Below are 22,548 nucleotides of genomic sequence, written 5' to 3' on the forward strand. Positions count from 1 at the left end.
TTATTATTATTATTATTATTATTATTATTATTATTATTATTATTATTATTATTGTCATTACTAGATCTGTTATTATCATTATTAATTTGAAGGGGTAAGTATGCCTATTTTACGGTGCTTGCAACTGCATTAAGTCACATGAGCGCGCGACACACATTATTGATTTTCAGTTGATAGGAAATTTTGATCCATCCATCAAATTTAAAGAAGCATTGTAACAACATGCAAGTTTGATGGAAAGAGAGACAGAGGCAGACAGAGGGAAAAGATGCTAGACAAGTTGACAACATGGCTGAGAGCAGCAAGAACAACAGACACCATTTTTGCAACGCAAGACAGATGGAAGTGGAGGTCAATGATCACCCACGCTAATAATTGGCAAGGCACCGGATGATGTCGATGATGATGAGCTGTCCCTGTCGTTTTATGCACCCCGCACAATTTAGCAATATTTGATCATTTTTATCATAATTTCTTATTATTTTCCTTTATCATTCTTAGTTAAAAATTAACAGAATCGCATAATTTCACATTTTTGGGCTCAGTTTGTATAATTTCTTAATTCAAAAAAATTTTTTTTGCATAAAACCACGGGGACAGAATGAGGAATTTAAAAAAATTTGGACCAGGTCGCAGCGGAAGCCTACTCTTATCGATTTTGGGCCACCAAGGGATCTTTAACGTAAGTAGCTTGCACACGGGACCCCGAGATTTTTCGCCCTTATCCGAGAAGGCTAGGTGTTACCATAAAATCAGGGGTGTGGCTAAAACACGGCAGTAAGGAGTCAAAGAGTAGCAGTAGAACAGAAAGAGTCAGGAGGGGGCAAAGGAGGTGAGGATGTGGGGGCAGAAAGCAGAAAGTGGAAACGAAAGCAGACGACAGAACTTTGTGTGAAAGGAGAACATTTTGAGAAGAAAATTTTCCGTCGCTGTACGGATTCGAATCCGGGACTTATTGAATGAGATCATGCGAACACTGTAACCTCTCGACCCCGAGAGCCCCCTATGTACATAGCCTTCTATAATATACTGATCTCCATGAATAAAAACGCAACACTTCGTTCGCAGAGTCTGTACACGTTTGTATCTAATGAAGATAGATCAAAAGAAGTGTTTTTGAAGTTTATTCATTTTCCAAAATCGTGGACCATTTTCATTACATACACGTACTTCAAATGATTTCGATACCTTGTCTTCTTACTTTCAGAGTAGCCTAGACGCTTTCTAAACAATTTGCAGATAAACACAAATCGACGAAACTTAATAAAGATTTCTCACTCTTAGTAAACTGCATGAACACCATTAACATGTATAAAAACCAAAAGACGTCTTCACATGGATTTTATAACATTCTGAATATTTTGTTGAAAATTTCTGACCACTTTAGCAGCAGCGCGACTTCCAAATGCAGTAGGCCTATAATAAAATAATAAAATCGAATTAAAAAAAAACAACAACAAAAATATTATGAAAACATAAAGAGCTATAGAGATCCCTACTGGGGGGAAAAGGACGAAAGAGTCAACAACTAAGTTTCTGGATTTTAAAGAATCATTATAGTATTAGAAAAGAAGTTCCTAAAAATTGCAATAAAGTAGGCTACATTTATGCATGTATCCCCCGGCCTGTTTTAGACCAACTCCCAGTCCCGAAGCTACAAGCTTGAGTCTCTCCTCGACTTGGCAAGTCTGGAGTGCGACTCCTTGAAGACCTGCGCTCCAGGCATTTAGTAAAACTGTTCAGTCTTCAGTGAGATGTCTGCTGTGACACATTTTGACAATTAAAAAAACTGTTGAAAAATTATGATTGCTTCGAAAGGTACGTCCGTGTTATTGAAGAAATGTGAAGCCTTTCTGTCTGTGTTTGTTTTTTTCCTCTACTCAGACTCCTCTAGTCCTCTCCTCCCTCCCTCTTGTGTTTGGCATAGACACTGGTCCACACGTATCAAACAGTCTAAGATAATATCGTCAAGTACGCAGAGAGGGTCTTTAAGGAGTTCAGTACTTAGTTTATGTTGCCTTTTCCCAAACTTGAAATTGGAAAACTCAACAGTCACTGTTATATGGTGAACATTAAAACCTATGTATTCCCTTTTTATAGCAGACTCTTTTCCAGCAGAAACAAGAGACTCGCCAGCAAACATGTAAAGTTGAGTCGTCTAGTGATCATTGGGCTACCTCTGCTCCACGTGTGGGCTTTATCCAAAGGATGCAGAAATCTCCATGAATCTGTCAGACTTAAAGTGTGCATGAAGTTTTGAAAACATTGACATGTCCTTCCTGGAGCCGTCTCTGAAACTAAGTCTCAATCCCCAACGCTACTATTTAAATCTCTCACACATATTATTTATTCCATTGCCTTCCCCTGCCAATTGTTGTTTTATTTCAATACAGAGCTTGTCTATAAACACAAATTTCCCCCGTTTCACATGGTGCATAAACATTAATAAAGAACAATTTTTAGTTTTCTATCACTATACTGACTAATATCATGAAGAAGCACCCTGATTTGATGAAACTCGTTTTTACTTTAACCACGTGAGTCTTCACACTCAAAAAGATAAACAACGAATTTTTTAAAAATTATGTAAAAAAATAAAACAAAATAAATAATTTGAAAAAGGAAGGGTCCAATGGCCTGAGGTGGGCCTGATCTTACGCCACATGACACGACAAAGTAATGTTATATAATGTGTACGTGAATCCTTTATTACGCGTCCTCCAACGTAAAAATGCTTGTTGTTTTTTTTAAAGTATTTCAAACAGCAGGGCCAGTAGTGAGTAAACACTTCATACTGCGGCATAGGTGGTCTAGTGAAAAGGCTGTTGAGCTAACAAATGAAAGGTCGTGGGTTCGAACTCTGTCCGTGTCCATGTGAAATCGCCTGAGTTTGCTGTCTACACCAGTACCAACCGATATAAGTTGTGAGAATAACAGTAACAAATTTATGAATTCAATATGTTTATTATAGAGTTGACATTCAAGAAAACAAGACTATAAGTTTTATTTAAAACATGTACCATTTTCTCAATTTTGAACAGTGACTCAATGGCCTTCAGTGAGGCTGGTCACTAAGTTTTAGTAAGAGTTTTACGGCAATCGCAACTCAATATAGTTATATACAAAAGCCCTAGCTTAGAGGTGTTACATCCAGTACTGCCGTGGAGAGGATGATGCTTTTGGGAATACAAAAAGGAAGCGGACAAACTGGCATCCTTGCAGGAAAGAACAGAAGAACGTTCAACCAGCTGATGTGCACTGGCACAATCAGTGGAAGGACCCTCAGCAAAATTTTGGAGAGACCAACGGAGCATCAATGAACCATGAACAATGAAGAGGTGTTACAAGAGAGTAACAAACACACAAAAGGAGGAGACATCAGGAGGATAGGTGTTTGATAGGAAAGAAAGAGCAAACCACGCCAGAGCACCCACCAACCACCCTTTAGCTACTAAGAAAATGTTAAATGAACAGGCCCAGCGTCACCATCCATGTGTTTACCAGCTCAAAAATGCTACTTAATTTTGCTTTGAGTAACCTAGTCAACTATAACAAAGGTTCCTATCCAACATGAAAGTATAAACATTCCATTTTTGTGCTTTGACAGGTTAGTATTGAGGAATAATCTAAATTCCAAAGGCAAAATTAGGATGCAATGAAGGGAAGATGAAATGACTCTTATACATAAATAATAACACATAAAATCATCATAGAAAGTTCACATATGTATTGATAAGACTGAAAACAAAAATTACATGATGTGTTTGGCGGTTTTTGAATTCTTAAAAATAATTTTATAATTATTTAAAGTCAAAATGGCACACAAGAATAGGTAAAGACAATACAGTTGACAATCTGGTGTATATATATTGAAAAAATCAACATGTCAATTGATAGATAAGTTTGTTGAAAAGGGGTAAAAAAAAAATATAATAGTTATTTCATTTTTTTAATGTCTTCATTAATTCCGCAGTAAATAATTGTCCAATCATTGAAGGAGAAATAAACTGCAAAAAAATGTGTGCCCAACTTATCCCCAAAATATCTTTTTAACAGGTGAATCAAAGTCACCAATACTTTGCACAGCAAATTGTATCACTTTGTCTTAACCGAACCTAATCATAATATTTTTCCACAAAAACAATTGAGGCTAAAATATTTTTAAAGTTCAGTAGCAATGTGCTGGAGCCAGTGTGTTTTGGTTTGAACAATAATAATATGTAATCATTCATGGTTGCAGGGATGGAGTAAAAAGTAAGTTTTGTTCCTCACCATTAATTGCACTACAGGTGATCAAAACATGAGTTCCATAAGCAGAGTGTCACGATTAGAAGAGTAAGATGAACTTGCTTTTAAAAGTGATATTATTCCAGCTCAAAGGATGTAATCTCTTTAAAATAAAATCTGTAGAAACCATCGACTGGGTTTTTTTATAAGTATTTTATTACGGGATTCTCTAGAATAGAGCATACAGATGGTTTTTTAAATATTCATCAGTTAAGACAAATTGATATAAGTCATTGTGCAAAAGTTGAAGAGTCTATTTTCTATAGTTGGGGAGATATTTGACAGTAAGTTGCGCCACAAATTTTTACTGCACTATAATATGAATAATCCATGACCACTGCACATGTTGAAATAATTTCCAAAAAAAAGCATGCAAACATAAAACTAATTTTAGAGAAAATAAAACTCGCTTATTCATTGACAAGGAAAATTGGATGAAAATCATGTCCAAACAGCCTCACTTGGAATTTGGCGCTATCTACTATCTACTCATCTTACGTTTGTAGTCTTGAACTATATAACTTGATGTTCAGCTTTCTTACTTAGCCCAATGTAGACAGATGGGTAATTATTATTAGTACTTCATTGGGTAAGTATAGAGACATACTGGGCACAACAACACACACAATTATACTGAGGTGAAAATAGTTGTCTCTGATACTTTTGTGGGCACAGCTCAGGGCTGAGTTTTCTTGTCCCCTACCATAAAAATATCAAAGGTAAAAGAGAAAAGAAGAAACACTAAGGAATGCATATATGTTATGATAATACAAAACTGTTTACCAGGCAACGAATATTGTGCATTGCCATATTTCTGGAAATCAAATATATCCCTGAGTCTTCATAATATCCAGTATTCTTCATATAACAAACAAAAACAAAAAAATACTGCTCCCTCCTTCTGCAAGCTCTGAGTAGTACATTATTGATTTTGCAACAAAAAACAGATTCAATGGCACAAATTATAAAAGAATGGATATTCAGAATTAGATTCTAAATCCTTGAACTTTGATCAACAGGGACGAATGACAACTGTCAATATGCTTTCATACTTTCCTATTCAATGATGATGATAGAAGCCTGAACAAATAAAATAATTTCCTTAGTCAAAGTACAATACAGTTGTATATGTGTCGCGATGCTATGTAATCAGGCACTTGAAGATACTGGCATTTTTCCGCCGGTTTGGCAATCTTTATTGAATTTTTGTTTTGGGCTCAACAACATTTATGTCCAATTAAAGAACACTACAGCTTTGGAAGTCATCGAACTTTGGCGGTCATTGTCTCGCTAATTTTACTTCTGGCACAAGGTGAACCCGCCTTCTTCAATCGCAAATATCTCGACTTCCATTCAAGATAGATGGTATTTTTTTTCTCCATCAAAAGCAAAAAAAAATGAAAGGGTTTTAAAATTATACCAATAACTCCATATGCTCAAAAATTGACGAGTGCTTGATTCCACTGCACAACAACACAAAGAATTTCAAAGAATTTTCTTTAAAACTGTGGCAAACAGTTTCGAAGCTAAAGAAATAAAGTACATGTAAATCTCTTTTCTCTGAGTGACTTAATTAACTATAACATGTAGAAATTAGTAAGTGCATCATCAAAGTTAAGAAAGAACACTACGGTATTACACAGCTATCAGACTAAAACACACCTTAATATTACAAGTAAATATTTCAGTAACAATGTTGATGAGATTTTAAAAATCGAGCATAAAAGAAAAAGTAAGCTGTGAAGTGGCCCATATATGCACCAGCCAATGGACGCAAGCAGAGCAACCTGTCTTGCCTCAAGCCTCAACCTGGGCCCATTTTTTAACACACATGCAGCAGTCCTGCTTTAGAATATCTTTAGAATATTGGCACTATGTCTGACAGTAGTTTACACTGTCAGTGCACGATGTAGATTTCTTTTTAAAGCATAATTTTTATTTAACATCAAACCACCATGGTATTTACTACGATTTTTATGGTAAATTTAACGCAGATAACAAATTTGAAGTCAAATACACATATTAAACAAAAGAATAAGAACATTTTTACCCCACCATACACTCTACCCCAGATCAATGAAAAAATGTTTGGCACAGTTTAAATTTCTGGACCTGTGTTGGCTTCATGAAATCAGCCACACAACCAGCAATTTCTGACAGTTTTTCAGGTTCAGGGCCAGATCTAGGGCGTGATCCTTCCATGTGTGGGGCCCTTTTGTCTCAAGGAAGGTGATCAGCTGATTGTTATTGAGAGAAGAGTTTAAGGTCAAATAAATCATTGGCATGTTAATCATACATCAACTAAGGTTAAAAAAATAACCTGTGGGGGCCTGATTATTTTTCCTAATTTGAGAGAAAAAGGAATCAACATAGCTGATAAAAACATCATTTGAAATATGCTAATGAGGGTTAAGATGAAAAGCAAAATACAATTTATAGTTTCCTGAGAAAAAAAACCCAAGGAAAAACAAAATTGAAATATATGAAATAAAAGATGCCACGAAAAAGTTCTCGCACTTTCAGACTCATCTTTTTCACACACGCTCCTATTAAAAGCATAAACAAATACATTATAAGGCACCTTATATACCCATAAACATACTGGGATCTGTAGTGTAGTGGTAAGGTGCTTTGTTTTTAAACGCAGGAAAACGGCGTTCGATTCCTGAGTGGGGAGGAAATTTTCATAGAGTCTCAGTATCTGTCTATCTGCTGGGATGTGTCCCTCTCAGCCTGGGTTGGTCCTGACTTGCAGGATCGGAAGCCAGCCTCCTAAATGATCTAAATTGCGTCCATGGGGTGTAAAAAAAAACACCAAACATGTACATGAGCCCATAAATACATTTTCAGGGACTACCACATTATTGTTTAGTCTTGTTAGCAAATTTTGCCCTGTCACTATTACTGCTCAGCTCAAACATTCAAGAGCATACTTCAACTTGTTTTTAAATTCCATTGGATGTCCAGTAACACGGAAAACAATGTTATCATTGTGAAATTAATAGCGTTCAAAGAAAAAATTGTGCTTCGGGTTTGCTTTCGATTTGATAAAATAGCGATTATCACCAATGAACCTTAACAATAATATCTAAATCAGATTCAAGATGAAGCATGCAATGCTGGCCTTGGGTTGCTGTTCAGATTCAAAGCAAGCCATACATTTTTCAATGATGATCTATACCTAAAGCCTTGACTGGCGCTACAGCAGCTGCAAAAGCACAGAAATTTCATCAAGTTTGTACCCAATAAACAATCCTAGCTAGTCACCTTGAACCTGAATTCTTGGGATATTAGGGAAGATGTGCGAGAAGAAAGACTAAATCTTTGAGAATGCCATAATCATTGAAATGAGAGTACAACAAGGTATATTCTAGTGCGTCCAGGAGTATCTCACTTTCAACTTCAACTACATAATTTCAATCCTACTTCACCCTCAAATTTTCCTGTAACAACCTTTATTTTTCCTTTTTTCCAAACAACAAAAACCATGTAAAGGTGATTAATCAAGAAAGTAGATAAGAGTCAGAATCGTAGCGAGTGCTCAACACCACCATCACAAACAGTTGAATAAAGAGATAAATAAAGATTGTCATTGTTATTGCCATTATAACAAACAGGATCCAAGGGGGTGTAGTACAGCCATCAGGGGGAAGTTCTTTCAACAAAGAACAGAATCTGTGGAAATTTTTCCTTATTTTTTTTTCAAACAACTCTATGATCTTTCATATAAAATCAAGAATAGTTACACAGCTGCTGATATCCTTGCTAACAATCCAAAAGATGAATGATATGAATTAAAAGACCATGTTTTAGAAATGTAATAGATATTCATTCCACATCTCTCTCATAATTTTTTAAAAACATTTAGCAATGCAGAGAAGCAAAATCAATTTCACATCTTTGTTTACAAAAATAAACTACTTCCAATAAACTGCTACATAAAACATGGAAATCCATTCCATATCTTTCTCTGACAACATTTCAAGGAAAAAATTTCTTTAGTAAAGCACAAACAGTATTCAAGATTTTAGATCTTGGGAAATTACAATTTTGCATTTGAGGATATGGCACCACTACTGACTAAATCATTAATCTCAGTCTCAGAAAACCCATGTTCCAAAAGGACATCAACAGTATTGGCCCCACAATCAGGCAGTGCTCTTTCAGTCCCATCAGCCCCAGTTCTGCTGAGTCGTGGAGCAGGGGCACCTTGAAGCTCGGGCACAGTGCCCCTGATGAATAATCCTCGCTCTTTGTTGTGAGGATGATCAGCTGCTTCTTCGGGAGTGAGCACTGGCGTAACGCAGGCATCCAAGTCTTTGAAAACTTCAACCCATTCCTCTGATGTCTTCGTAGCAAAAATCTTACTGAACAACTGCCTCTGCTGGTCCTGATCATCTGACTGAGAGGTCCCACTTCCCTCCAGACCCAAGCCTGAAACAAAAAATCAAAAACTAAAGTGAAACTACATTGTTCACCATGAAAAAAAAAAGACTTGATAAACATTTCACTTGAAGTTTTGCCGTAGTATCTTCAACTTAACATCAAATCTCATTAACACAACTAAGTTCTAAATGAGTGACTTGTAAAGACGAAAGTCTCTTCACTTTTGTCTTTGGGAAGAATTAGAATTAATCTATGACAGCCCATCTTGATAAGTCAATTCTTCTTCCACTTTCAAAGGAGAGTGTGCCTTTCACACCTGCAATATTAACAGCATGAGCAGACCTGTAAATCTTTTTGACCTCATTCAAGAAGACCAGGCAGCCCATCCCACCTGCCATGGTTTCAACATAACAGGACTGTACTAGGTGCATGAATATGGGAGAAAAGAAACTTTCCACTATTCTGACAAGCCCCCTAAAGAAAGAGGAGAGTATTAGTCATCAGTGAACTTTTGTCATCATGACTGCAGGGCTAGAACCCAAATGGCCACTGGATCGGAAAAGTAAAGTAAAGAAAGTCATCATGACAGCATTTGACTACACTTGTACTTGAACAATTTTTATACCTTTTAGTAAGTCCTTATAAAACTGGGGTTCCAGAGCACCGACAGCCATATACTTTCCATCTTTTGTCTGGTAGGTGTCATAGTACGCACTACCTCCATCCAACCAGTTTTTCCCTCTGGGCTTGGGAAACAGCATATCATTGGTAGCATCTATAAAACTGGCTACAAACAAAGAGGAAAAACAAAAAATACACTTTCAATGTGCATAAACAAGATTTGGCAGATTTAATGAGACAAAACTTACTTTTAAACACATTGACAAGACAAGCAAAGTAGTTGCAGTTCCCTCACAACCCATGATAATATTTGTTTGGCAATTGCATTTGTATTTTGTGACCTGAGATGGTTGAGAAAGTGACCAAATATTCTGCTGCATTTTAAAAATGCTGATTGAAAGGTGTTCAAGGAAATTATCTATATATTATGTACTTTGTTACTTCATCTTGAAGACCTCACAAATCGAAGAAAGTCTTTGCTGAAGAGGACTGTTACACCCAAGTATATTCAGCAAAACTTTCTCATATTCCCAGGTGATCAAGATATACAGAGCGTAAGAACAAGCTAGCAGCATCAGAACAATCCTGGAAAGAATACCCTTTGCCATTAGACAAGGCTTCAACAGTTCCAATACAGGCAAATTTATTTTCTCTGCTGAAGAAAAAGCGTGTAAGGTGATGAATGGCCTTCATACCTATATATGCAGATCCTTCCACCATGCTGGAGTCCACCATCTGACCTTTGCCGGACACTGACCGCTCGTACAGAGCCATGAGGATACCCAGAGCACAGGAGAGGCCACCCCCAGCAAAGTCACCAACAATATTGACAGGCGGGTAAGGACGTTCACCAAACCTTCCAAACCTTGAGAGTGCACCTGAAAAGAAAAAAAAAGGAAATTTAATTCAGAGACAAGGAGAAACACAGATGGGGACGATGACAATGATAGTTGACAGACATTCGATACAATGACAGTCAAATAAAACAAGGAAAAATAGATGATAAAAAGGAATTATCAAACAGAAGCACATCATTAGCCCTCGTCCTGCGGGAGCCGGGTTTATGTCGCCCGATAAGCCTATTTCGGCACCTCCCCTACTTTCTGGTCCCGAATCAGTGTAGCCCCTGGCTCAGCGCACGCGCAGCGCGCATCATCGTACCTGTCATTCGGGTCCCGAGTCGGATCCCCATTCACGCAGGTCAAGTGTGTGTGCGTCAGTCTGCTTGAGTTTGTGTGCGTTTGTGGCCTTCTTCTAGAACCACCTGCGTTGGTTCATAATCGAGGCATACGTCTCATTCAAAACATGCCAAGTTGGTAGCTCTAGATGTTCGTCCAATGAAATTATAGAAGAAATTGACCCACTTAGACATGAGGAGCTCGAAAGGATAGTCAGGAAAGAAGACTTCCATTTTTCTATACAAAATCTTTCAAATGAGCTTAATTTTGTATGAAATGATACTACTTGATAAAAAATAAGCTTGTTTAATAGTTTGGAATACCGTTGTGCAGGTATTATCCCCTTTCGAACCTCAGGTCATTCATAACAACAAGAGCGTCTAGAAAGGTTATTCGAATGGGTGTAACTACTCGTAATGTCTTATCAGCTTGCGAGAGGGGGTTATTCATGTGTTTGTAACACTTTATAAATAGAAAGCTATGAAAGATAGAGCGTTATTTTCATCATCGGTTAACACACTCCCGCGGTATTCATGGCGGAAACACACGTTTCCCTCGCGCTCGCTGTACACACTGAGTGACCCCGCCGGCCTGCCCGGCACGTCTGACGTAATCGGTTGCTGATAAGATTCGCATCTCGGCACAGACGCAGGACAAAAGTTAATCGTACAATATTGAACTAACATGAGTTATAACAGAGTATGCTGGATTATTTTTTTATTCTTAGAAATTTAAAAGAGCTTGACTCATACTCATACATAATTTAAAAAATACATTTGAACTATAAGAGAAAAGAAAACTTTCAAAAACAATGAGAATAGACTTATACACCCATGAAACATAGAGAGGCAGAGACAGGAATTGTGAACTTTGTTTTCTGGTTTCACTACTATCACAATACAGAATATAAAGACCTAGAGGCAGAAGTGACTGACATAAACCTACAGAAAAACACATATGTCAGGTGTCATGGAGAAATCATGAGCTCATCAAATGAATGAAATTGATGAAACAGGCCTTTTTTCTTCATGTTTGGCCATTTTTATTGAAATTTTGTTTTTTGGCTCAACATTTTTCATGTCCATTTAAACACATTAATGTCTGGATTTTACACAAACACATTGATTAAAGGCACAAAAAATGTAAATTGGCATTTTCCAGGGACTCTCAAGTTTTGGAAGTCACCAAACTTTTGCAGCCATTTTCCTGCTTATTTTTACCTCTGAACCCAGACAGCCCCCACCTCCTTCAATCACAAATATCTCGATTTCTGTTTAAGATAGGTAATCTTTTTATTAAAAGCAAGACAAATGAACAAGCTTTCAGATGATACCAAAAAATTGACGAGCACCTGATTCCACTGCATTGTGACACGTATAAGAAAAACAGGATGGTTGTACAAGAAAGCATTAGGTAAAATGTAAAACTATAGTCAAAGGCCCAACTTTGTCTCTCATGTTTGCTATACAACATTTTATACTTTTTCCAAAGCCATGTGCTAAACTGGTTAAAAATCTGGACCTTGGGAGAACATCACAAATTTAGAGCAACTAACAATTTCTTCCTTGCAGAATACTTGTCAGCAGCAAAGAAAACTATCTTGTATGCTTGAAAATTGTTTCTGTACATGCATTCAGAAGAGAACACTGCTCACATTCATATACAGTATAACATGGATAGCTCGAATTCATCCGGACTGGCCTCGGTAGTTCGAGGGATCCGTAGTTCGAGGGCTACGTGAACAGAGTTATGGCATCAGCTGTGTTAGGAAATCAAGAGAAGCAACAAAGATTGGGTCCGAACAGAGGCTTTTCTTTTTTTCGGCCATTGACCTAGATCAGATAGGTTAGATATATATGTCTATTGATCTGAATTTGAAATTTGAGAGAAGCTGAAATTGACAGATTGAGAAAGAGAAACACGATCAGCAACGCTTTCGAGTTCGATCGGGAATGAGCCTACCGATACAAAGACAGTTTAACTGCACGGGTCAGTATGAGCGGTCTTTAGTTTGCACCAATGGAACGGTGCCTTTTCAAATTTTTCAAAACATAAACAATTTGACAAGATAAGCATTTCGCAACAGTAATCAACAAGGCAAGGACAAAACAATGCAGCAATACCCCGCCTCTCCCACCAAGCGCGCAGTCCTTTGCAAAGAGGGGTGTGGCGGCCGATCGTGAGAAGCACAACCCTTCCTCTTGGCTGCTCCACATAGGCCTGAGAACTAAGCGCCCGTAGAGGGCACGCGTGTCGAGCCGCACGCTAAAAAAAAAAGTACAGCTAGCAGCTTCTGTGGAGGGGGGGGGGGGAGGGGGGAGCAGTAGGGCCTGAGGCGGGGGGACATGTGTTGCAGCGAGCTGGATTCTGTGGGGGGGGGGGGGGGAGGTAGTATCTTTCCGGCCTTGTCTCTTTCCGTTAAAAAAAATTATCAACATTATTTTGTCTTAAGTGCACCTCAAAGGACATTGACTTAAGACCTGAATGGAAGCGTAATTAGTTTGACTATTCCTTGTTTGTGTTCGAGCTTCGCGTACTTTTCTTACAAAGATAAAGAAGGAAAAAAAATGGGATTGCAGGCACAGTTTAACGGATGCATGATTTCGAGTAATCTGTGTTCAACCTATCCGGGTTATACTGTATTTTCTCATAGGTTAAGCTAATGCACTGACAGGTTTGTCCACTGCCTTCCTAAATATCACATCAGAAAAAAAAGCAAAAAGGCTTACCAGACATTGCTATATAGTTGATATCATGCCCTGCCTTGAGAGCCATTGCTCCAGTTTGACCATAACCAGTCAACCGAGCATAAATCAATTTTGTGTTTGCCTTCATGAGCTCCTCTGGTCCCAGGCCCAGTTTTTCCATGACTCCTGCAAAAGTTCAAGACCATTCAGGACAACTAGTATGATCTATTGTGATAAAGACAATCGGTTCAAAGATTTAACACAATTTTCTTTACTCTAAAAAAAAAATCACATCGACTCATGACTCAAAACAATGACAAACATGGTCATGATGCCAAAAAAATCAGGTGCTTGCTCGTCAAAATAGTGAAATCGAAGAAAACAGCATTTTCTTCCCATTTGACAGTTTTTATCGAATTTTCATTTTTTGGCTCAACACCATTGTTCTGTGGATTTTACTATAAACATTGTTAATAAAAGGCACAAAAAATGTAAATTTACAGTTTCCAAGGATTCTCAAGCTTTAAAAGTCACCAAACTATGGGGGCCATTTTCTCTCTAATTTCCTCTCTGAAACCAGGTGACCCCCACCTCCTTCATTCTAAAATATCTCGGAGTTCTATTAAAGATAGATGGGTATTGTTTTCATCAAAAGCATAACAAATAAACAAGCTATATTAAGATGATACTAATAATTCAATATGCGCATAAATTGATGAGCGCCTGATTCCACAACATCCTGATACACATGATAAAAACAAAATGATCAGTGATATTACCCCAAACAAAACATGATATGATTCAAAACAAATTTTCTTGGGCTTCATCAGCATGAAAAAGAAAATGATTAATCCCTTCGAAAGTTTAAAGAAAAGAAGAAAAGGTCAATGAAAAGAAAATTAGCAAATTATAAATATATTGCAGGGTAATATAAAAAGGCACAACGAAATTTAAGAGAATAATTATTTACCTACATCATAGAACGTGCAAATTCGTAACTGATGAAAACACAAACCTATAACAGAAAAATAGCCCTGAACAACATTATGGTATCATAGCAAACAAAATTAATAAAGATTAAAGCTACTAATCATACAGTAATATCATTAGGTATTTGACACTTTACAACAATTCATTCACTAATCTGTACAAATGAAACCATTTTGGAAATCATAAACCGAACCACTCCTTTCAACAGCTTTATCAATTCTAGATCTGTAATCTGTGCTACTACTGTAAGAACTTACCAGGACGAAAAGGCTCGATTAAAACATCTGCTGACTGGCACAACCTTTTCACAACATTGATGCCTTTTTCCTTTTTCAAATTAACAGAAACAGACTGCTTGCCCCTGGCAAGTCGATCTATACTGACGCCACTTGGCTGGTGGAAAAAAAAAGTTCCATAATGAAAAGATAAATAAATTAATAATTGATCCAATGAATGTCAATTTTTTCCTCCAACATATTTTCAATATGTACAAAAATCTAAAGGGAACACGGATAAGCAAAAGGCAGACAATATAGCAAAAAAAATAGGAGAGAACCATTGATTGTTCTGCTGACAGTGGTTTCCACTGAATCTTTGTTGCTACTACTACAGTACTGGCCAATAGGTCTACATTAATTTTGACTGATATTTCTTTTAAGAATAAAAAAAAAAAAAGATTTATTTATGTTTCACAATCCACCCATTTAGTTCCTCTAGCTACAAAAAGTCTCAGAAACAGTAGCACAACACTTTGAAAAAATTGTAGTGACAAAACGGCCTGACATGAGTTAATGCATTCAAACACAGAAGTACATAAGTCTGGACTTATAATATGGGTAGAAGTAGAACACGTCCAAATATTCATCAGCAGAATCAAACAGGCTTTGGTAATTAATTAATCACACACAGGGGGGGGGTTCAGGCTTTGAGGCTTTGGCCCCATCCTGAATGAGCTCAAACAATGAGCTGAATAAACTGTCTGTGCAATAAGCCATGAACATACATACCCTGTCAATGCGTATGACCCGAGCTCCAAAATCACTCAGTACCATGCCACAGAATGGCACAGGGGCAAGACCAGCTAATTCAATCACTTTTATCCCTTTGAGAGCCATGGTTCTTCAGCTATCAAAAGAGAATGAGTTTTCATGTACTTAAAAAATGTAGCGCAATCATGAATGCAATAACAAGAAAGTAAATGTATAAGCACTCGCAAAAGCATCATATTCTAAAGCTCACAAGAGTCAAATTAGACCAAATTACATAATAACTATCAAATTTCAGTTATACATGATAGATCATCTCCTTGTAAAGAGAATAATAGATCTGCTTCTTTTTGTGTTAAAGGAGAATGTTACTTTTCACAAGAGTGTTGTTTTGCTCAAACTGAAGACTTTGTAAATGATTTCATAGACAGCATAAATGGGAAGATAGGCATCCCTCATATCAAATAACTTCACTTAGCATCACTTGGACAATTTGCATTACCATGAGAGAAGTGTGGAAGACGCCGTTCCATTATTTCTTGAAAATATCTATAGACATAATTTAGACAAATCAAAAACATACTGTAGGATCCTTATTGTTGATTTTCCTTTAGCCTTTAATACTATCCAGCAAGCTATCCTTTTAAAGAAATTAGAAAACATAGGTGTAAACTTTACATCAATTTAAAATAATAATGAACAGGGAATTTTCTGACCAGCTGAGCCCAGTGCGTAAAATTGAAACATTCCTCATTGACACATAACACAACAAATACAGGGTTCCCTCAAGGATCATGTTTGTTCATTTTAGTAGAGGTTTTACGGCCCTCGCAACTGCATGAGGTCATATGAGCGCCAAGGGGTGGATGTCAACAGAGAAGTCCTTACAGGGAATCAGACTTACTCTGCTCACCTCTCTAGCTTCAACAGCACAAAGTCTGCTTCGACTATCAAGGCATCCCAGAAATAGCGGGTCACAAGAGTGTGACAAACATACAAAAGAAGTAGAGGAAAATGGCGATAGTAAGGATTAGGAAAGAATAAGCAGCAGTTCCCTGTTGTAGTTCACGCACAGTTATGAGGACGACATTGTTGGATCAGACCATTTACAATTCTACTGTGCATTAGAACGAGAAACGTTCCCCCTTTGGGAATGGCTTAAACACACTTCAGTCAGTGGCACCACCCCAGGGGGTGCTCAAGGATGTGTTTTGTTGCCACTTCACTTTTGTTTACATTGTACACAAAAAATTGCCAAATTGCCAACAACATCAAGTTGATAAAACTTGCGGACAATTCAACCATAATTCGGCTCATTCAGGCTGACCATGATGAAATTGCTAATCAGAATTCTACATTTAACTTTTCTGAGTAGTGTGAAACTCATAAGCTGCTTTTAAATGTGAAAAAGCCCAAAGACCTTGTTGACATTAAAAAAAAGAAAATGCCCCTGCAGCCACTCGAAACATAGACAACAAACTCGACTGGCATGTCTACACAGACACTTCTCTCCTGCATAAAAAGTGAACAGAAGACTATTTTTTAGAGAGGAAGCTCATGTATTTTAGAGCGGATAAATCATTGCTGTCCATATTCTTTCATTCAACCATAGAAAGTATGATCCATTTCTGTATGACAGTATGGGGTGGAAGCACATAATAAAAAAGATAAAGTAAATCTGAATTGATTTAAACAGAAAGCTGCAAAGTTTTAAAATCTACATTCCCCTACTTCGATGAATTATACATTATCGCTTGCACTAGAAAAAATCAATTCCATCTTTTTGGACAACCAACATCCCCTGTACTTTCAAATAAGAATATCAATCAAAAGTAAAAGATCTAGGCTTCTGATTTGTCACAAATAAAGATACAGAAGGTCATTTTTTATCATCATCCATTGAACTCTTACCATCTTCATCATCTTGTAATATAAATAGAGTCAAACTTCATTGTATGTACACCTCCCCTCCCACCCCACACCACCCCCTAAGCGTATCAGATTAAGAGTAAACTGTATGTCCACAGGTTCCTTGACACCTACAGCCTAGTTTCTGATCCAGCAAAAAATTTCAGTTTGGACTTACGTTAAGCTCAGCCGGAGCTGTACATATACATTTATAATCGTTTCATAGTTGTTTTTACCTTGCCCCTGGCAATTGTGCTGCAGAAATCTAGATGAGGCAAGACAGGCTACAATTTGTCTCTGCTCTCATTACCAGTCAACCACTAGTCTAGTAGTCAGGATAGCAATCAGTGCCATCCCGTTATACCACCAGCTCTGCTGTACAGCCAACTTCATGCTCGTCCCAAGGTAAGCGGTAAAACCATAAACGAGGATTGACTGTATTCCTATAACCTTTAAAGTATGAAATACAGCGGTCCCTGTCTAAGAAACCAGAGCTCAAGAGCGAGGAAAATGTAGAATCTTAGGCGAACAGGATCTTAACCAATGCACCAAGGGGAGAATCCTTGGTGACTCATGTTTAGGCCCGCAACCGGTAAAATGGTCTCCCTTTACTCTAAAATGAACTGACATGATCCCTTGGTGGGTTTGTGACTTTTCTTCTTGTTCTTCTTAGCACTGCTCTCCTGCTATATCAAGGGAAAAGTCGACTGCTAGTTCTTCAACCTGCACTGCAACTGATTTATGTTACCTTTTTTCCTACTTCGTGGGGCCCCTTGTTTTATGGCAGCCACATTCTGATATTGAAGGTACTCTGTATCTTTTTAATAAAAACTACAGTATTTTCAGATTTGTTAGGAATTCATTTTGAATTTTGCCCAAATGGCAGCCAAAGCCTTCTCCTAGCTAGGACCATCAAATGATCGTTAATGTGCGCAACAAACATAAAAGACATGCAAGATTTTTCGCCCTTATTTGAGAAGGCTAGAGGTTTGATCTTATTGGTCTACCCTATGATCAAGGGAGTAGCTAAAAGACAGCAGTAACTTGAGTAAGGCACCAGGAGTAAAGGAGAGAGGAGCCCAGAGCAGGCCAGGAGTGAGAAGAGAACATGGAGATGAAAGCAGAAGAATAGAACTTGAGAACAGAAAATTAAGAGCTGAAAGGGGAAAATTTTAGAGAAAGAAAGGTTTCAATCACAGGGCCTTTAGAAAGAGGCAAACACGGTATCTCGAGACCACAAGAACCAGTTGCTTCCTATTAATTTGTTTTCACTATACATCTTTGGTAATAGTCCAGCATTCACTGCCATAATTTTTCTCCTTTCTCTCCATCTCATGCGAAGCACAAGGCACATCCTCGATTCCTAAGAAACTGTATTGCTCGATCTAGTGTGCCTCCTAATATGGGCCCCAAAGCCAAGAGGATGGGTGAGGGTTAGCCTACAGTAGGGATGGGAGGGGGTGGGTGGGAACGCGATGTGGGCTGTGTGAAACTGAATGAACTCTGAATGGGTAGGTCTAGATCAAGACATTCATTTTTTTCAATTTTTTTTACTTCCCCTGATCAGAAAATCCAAGCTTCCGCCTTTACTTATGCAGATCTCGGCCTAGATTTGAGAGGGTACGTTTCCACACGAGAGGTGTTCCGGGGGAAAAAAAATTTTTTAATGCAGAAATGACGGTCAGAACACAGCTCAAACACATGCACACTGATGCTGTTTGAGATTTTCGTCATATGGGGGAACAACTGTTTTAATTACTGGTGTTCTTACATCCTATAATACATCATGTATAATAACTTCAACTTGTCTGCTTTCTTTACTTTAGCCTTAGTCACGTTCAACGGGAGGTCGGATCCAACAAGGACAATAAACCAGTCCTGGCTCTTTTCGTATCCATACATTCGAAAGCTTTAGATTCCTCAACCCACAAATCACAATTAATTCAATTAAGTGTCCCAAATGTGCCTCTGGTGAAAATGCTCTAATAAGACCAATCACAATTTATACAGCTGGTATTCATCTTCTGAAATTAATCCTGAACCCCAGGGGTCTAAAAGATTTCACCTTTACCAACTTCCATGATGGTCATGAGCATCCTCAGTTTAATTTGACGGTGTGCAAAAACATCTTTTGCATACCACCGGCTCTTCTACAGACTAAATCAGTCAGAGCTGGGCCCTGCCGCAAGAGGGATCGAGAGAGAAATGGGACCAGGGATGCTGCACACGTCATAATATCACACCATTATTAGTTGCATTATGCGCTGACTTTTGCCTGTTTACCGTTTACAGAGCCATTACTGTAGGGTTATGTCGTCCATATCTCTTGATTGTTCAATCATTTGTATGGGCACTTTTTTCTGTTGCTAATCGTTGTTGATTTGCAATGCAAATAATGTAATGCTGAGAGTCAATGGTTTCTGAACTTATATGAAATCCGCTGAGGAGGATAATTTGATTAAAAAGACTTTTCATATGAGCAAAAATTGTCGGTAAAAAGGAAAAGGAGACCAACTCCACAATTTTTCAAAGCTCTCTCTCTCTCTCTCTCTCTAAAATTACATGTCATAAAATTTATCTTTTAAATTCTTTTTAATGGATTATTCTTTAAAAGCTGCCAGCATGCAAATAGGTCTACTTTGATTCCCTTTTGGGCCACCTCGCGTTGCGTGAGCTGGATATATAGATCTAGAGTTTCTTTTTCTTTTGGTAAGTGTAAGGCATTTGCAACTGCATAAATCATAATGAGCACGCGGGACACATTAAACATTTTGGTAAATTTTTACTTATGCACCCACACACAGATGCACCAATTTGAGGGCTAAACTGCCATAATTTTTGCTGCAGAACACACGTACGGCCACTAAAATTAACCCTTGCAAATCAATTGTTTTCAAGTAAAAATATCAATCCTAAAGGCCAAAACATCAAATCATTGTGAAATGCAGGGGGGCATGCCCCCCTGAAACTCCCTAGATTCTTTAAATTAGGTCGGAGGGACCCCCTGAAACCCCCCATGTTGTTAAAAACAAGTCAAATATCATTACGCCACTGGTCCTAGTTCTGTTTTCAAACAAGTCAATAACTATTGATTTGTTGTAAAAATGAAGGCCATATTCGTGTTCACGATGCAAAATACTATTAGAAAGAGAGTAGAACAAACATGTAGGCTACACATGTGATGGGTGCATGAGTAAAAAAACCCCAACATTTTCAGTAGGTGGTAGTGCAGTGCAATGATAGATGTTTTCAAAGTCGATTACGATCGATTTCCAGAGTCGAAAAAAAATTGACGATCAATTAATTAATCGATAAATGGAGTTGTGAAAGGGTGGGAGGGACAGGGGCGCAAGCCATGCCGGACGCGGGGACCGGAATATATCGCTGTTTTTGTTGTTTTTGTTGGAGGGTTTTTTTGGAAGTGTCTACGTTCTCTAACGTTCAATGCTTCCAATGTTCCGCCTTTTTTTTTAGTTTCGCCCGGACCTCATCTGCCAATCCGATGCCCGCCGCCTCATTGATATCCCCCTCCCCCCCACATCCCCCTGTTTCCGACTTTCTCGCTTTCTTTGTTGTAGAAGTAGAAAACTAGATGTCAACATCTTGATCTATGTTGTTTCCTTTCCTAAAACAGTGCTGTATATATTAAGCTTAATCTACCTCTGGTCGTTGGATGTTCTGATAGCCAAATGGACAGCGTGTCTGCGCTTGAAGTGTATGAGTGTGGGTTCGAATCCCGGTCCCGAAGTTGTTGGGTTTTTTTGGTTTATCTTTTTCTTCTCCTCCTCCCGACTGACCAACAATTTCCCCCATAATTATAATTTGTTACTTTGTAATTTCTTATGTAGTGATGAAGCATCAAATTTTGGTTTTGTCCCCAAGAGGAGCTTTTATAGATCTATTAAGTATAGTAGGGCTACTGTTCCTTAAAGTAACCAATTTATGCCTGGTTAAAGAACATTTTCAACAGTGGCATTCCTTGGTCCGTGAGTCTAATTTTTAAAATTGGAGAGGCCAAATCTTGCTTAGCTCTTCAATTGCAAATTTTCTTTATCCAGGGCCCTCCTGTGGCCCCCAGACCCCTGCCAATTGTTCCTCCAGCCAATTATTAATCTTCCTGGTTGGGGGTCCAGGTGCAAATTGTTGGTCAGTAAGGAGAAGGAGAGGGAAAAAAACCCAACCCAACCCCCCCCCCCCTTCCCCAAAGTTTCCGGGACCGGGAGGGATTCGATGCCACGCTTGGAAGCACTGAGCATTAGAGAATGTAGACAGCTTGTATACGTCCTCTAGCGTTAGAGAACGTAGACACTAATTTTTTGTTTGTTTGTTGTGTTTTGGGGTTGTTGTTTTTTTATTTCCTTCAATTTATTTATAATTCATGATAGACCTAGATCAAATAAAGTTTTTGCAAAACTTCATGGTGAAACACAGGTCAGTCATAAAATTGTAGGCTTTTTAGATTAGACAAGATCTAGATCTACCAAGAGATCTTTAACGTCCGCAACTTTTACACGCGACTGCCGAGATTTTTCGCCCTTGTCCCAGAAGGCTTGGTGTAAGATCTTTCCTAGGCTTACCAGAAGATCAGGGGTGCGGCTGAAAGACAATAGTTAAGAAGGAGCCAAGTAGCAGTAGAAAGGCCGCAGAAGGAGGTGAGGGGGTGGAGGCAGAAAGTGGAGATGAAAGCAGACGACAAAACATTGCTAGAGAGCAGGAAAAGATCCTGGAGGTGAAGGAGTCATTTTTTAAGAAGAACATATTTCTGTCGCTATCCCGATTTGAACCCAAATTCGAACCCGGGACCTTTGAATGAGAGGCAAACACCTTAACCTCTAGGCCACAAGAGCCCAAGAGGTTAACTCATTCGCTACGCCGAGCCGTTGTAGAAGTGTAGGACTCTTTTTTATAATATTGATACGATTTGACTCATATTGCCAATGCATTGTTATTTAGAAATCAATATTTTTGAGTGCCAGATCTAGGTCTAGATCTAAATTGTCAAAATATGTTTTTCTCCCCCAAATCAATACTTTTTGATGAAATTGAAAAGATGCCACTCAAGACATGAAGAGGTTTATTCCAAGGCTGATGTTAGGGGACCGTACGCCCCAATAGCGCTTGGCGCTAGGGGACCGTACGCCCCAATAGTGTTTGGCGCTTGGGGACCGTACGCCCCCATAGTGTTTGGCGCTAGGGGACCGTACGTCCTACCTGCGCTAAGGCGTGGTGTTACGGGACCGATGCATGCATCTGGACTTTGCAAAAATACTGGAGGAAAACGGCGAGTTTAACGAAGCTCCTGACGTAAGGAGTTATTGCAAGGAGAATGTTTAAAATATATCTGAATACGAGTGTGAGGTATCCAGTGGCCGTGGGTGAACCAGAATTTGAAATTTGCTCACGTCGGCACCCAAGTTGTTGTTGTGTGTCAATAAAAGAAACCAAAGAGAGGGAGGGAGAGAGAGAGAGAGAGAGAGAGAGAGAGAGAGAGAGAGAGAGAGAAAG

General features: G+C 38.4%; 1 protein-coding gene across 3 annotated transcripts in view; it reads right to left on the bottom strand.

Moving 5' to 3' along the window:
• Positions 1–7,971: 7,971 nt before the first annotated feature.
• LOC101860003 (alpha-methylacyl-CoA racemase) overlaps positions 7,972–22,548 on the bottom strand; it is a 25,890-nt gene continuing 11,313 nt past the window's right edge. For all 3 annotated transcript variants that reach the window (XM_013079140.2, XM_013079138.2, XM_005092140.3), the window contains 6 exons: positions 15,157–15,274; positions 14,407–14,542; positions 13,202–13,345; positions 9,990–10,172; positions 9,299–9,460; positions 7,972–8,721 (listed from right to left, as the gene is read on the bottom strand). In XM_013079140.2, the coding sequence (XP_012934594.1) occupies positions 8,330–8,721; positions 9,299–9,460; positions 9,990–10,172; positions 13,202–13,345; positions 14,407–14,542; positions 15,157–15,264 (1,125 nt within the window). In that variant the 5' untranslated portion in view covers positions 15,265–15,274 and the 3' untranslated portion in view covers positions 7,972–8,329. The remainder of the gene's footprint in view (positions 8,722–9,298; positions 9,461–9,989; positions 10,173–13,201; positions 13,346–14,406; positions 14,543–15,156; positions 15,275–22,548) is intronic.

Source organism: Aplysia californica, unplaced genomic scaffold (assembly GCF_000002075.1).
Source record: "Aplysia californica isolate F4 #8 unplaced genomic scaffold, AplCal3.0 scaffold00041, whole genome shotgun sequence".
Classification (NCBI taxonomy): Eukaryota; Metazoa; Mollusca; class Gastropoda; order Aplysiida; family Aplysiidae; genus Aplysia; species Aplysia californica.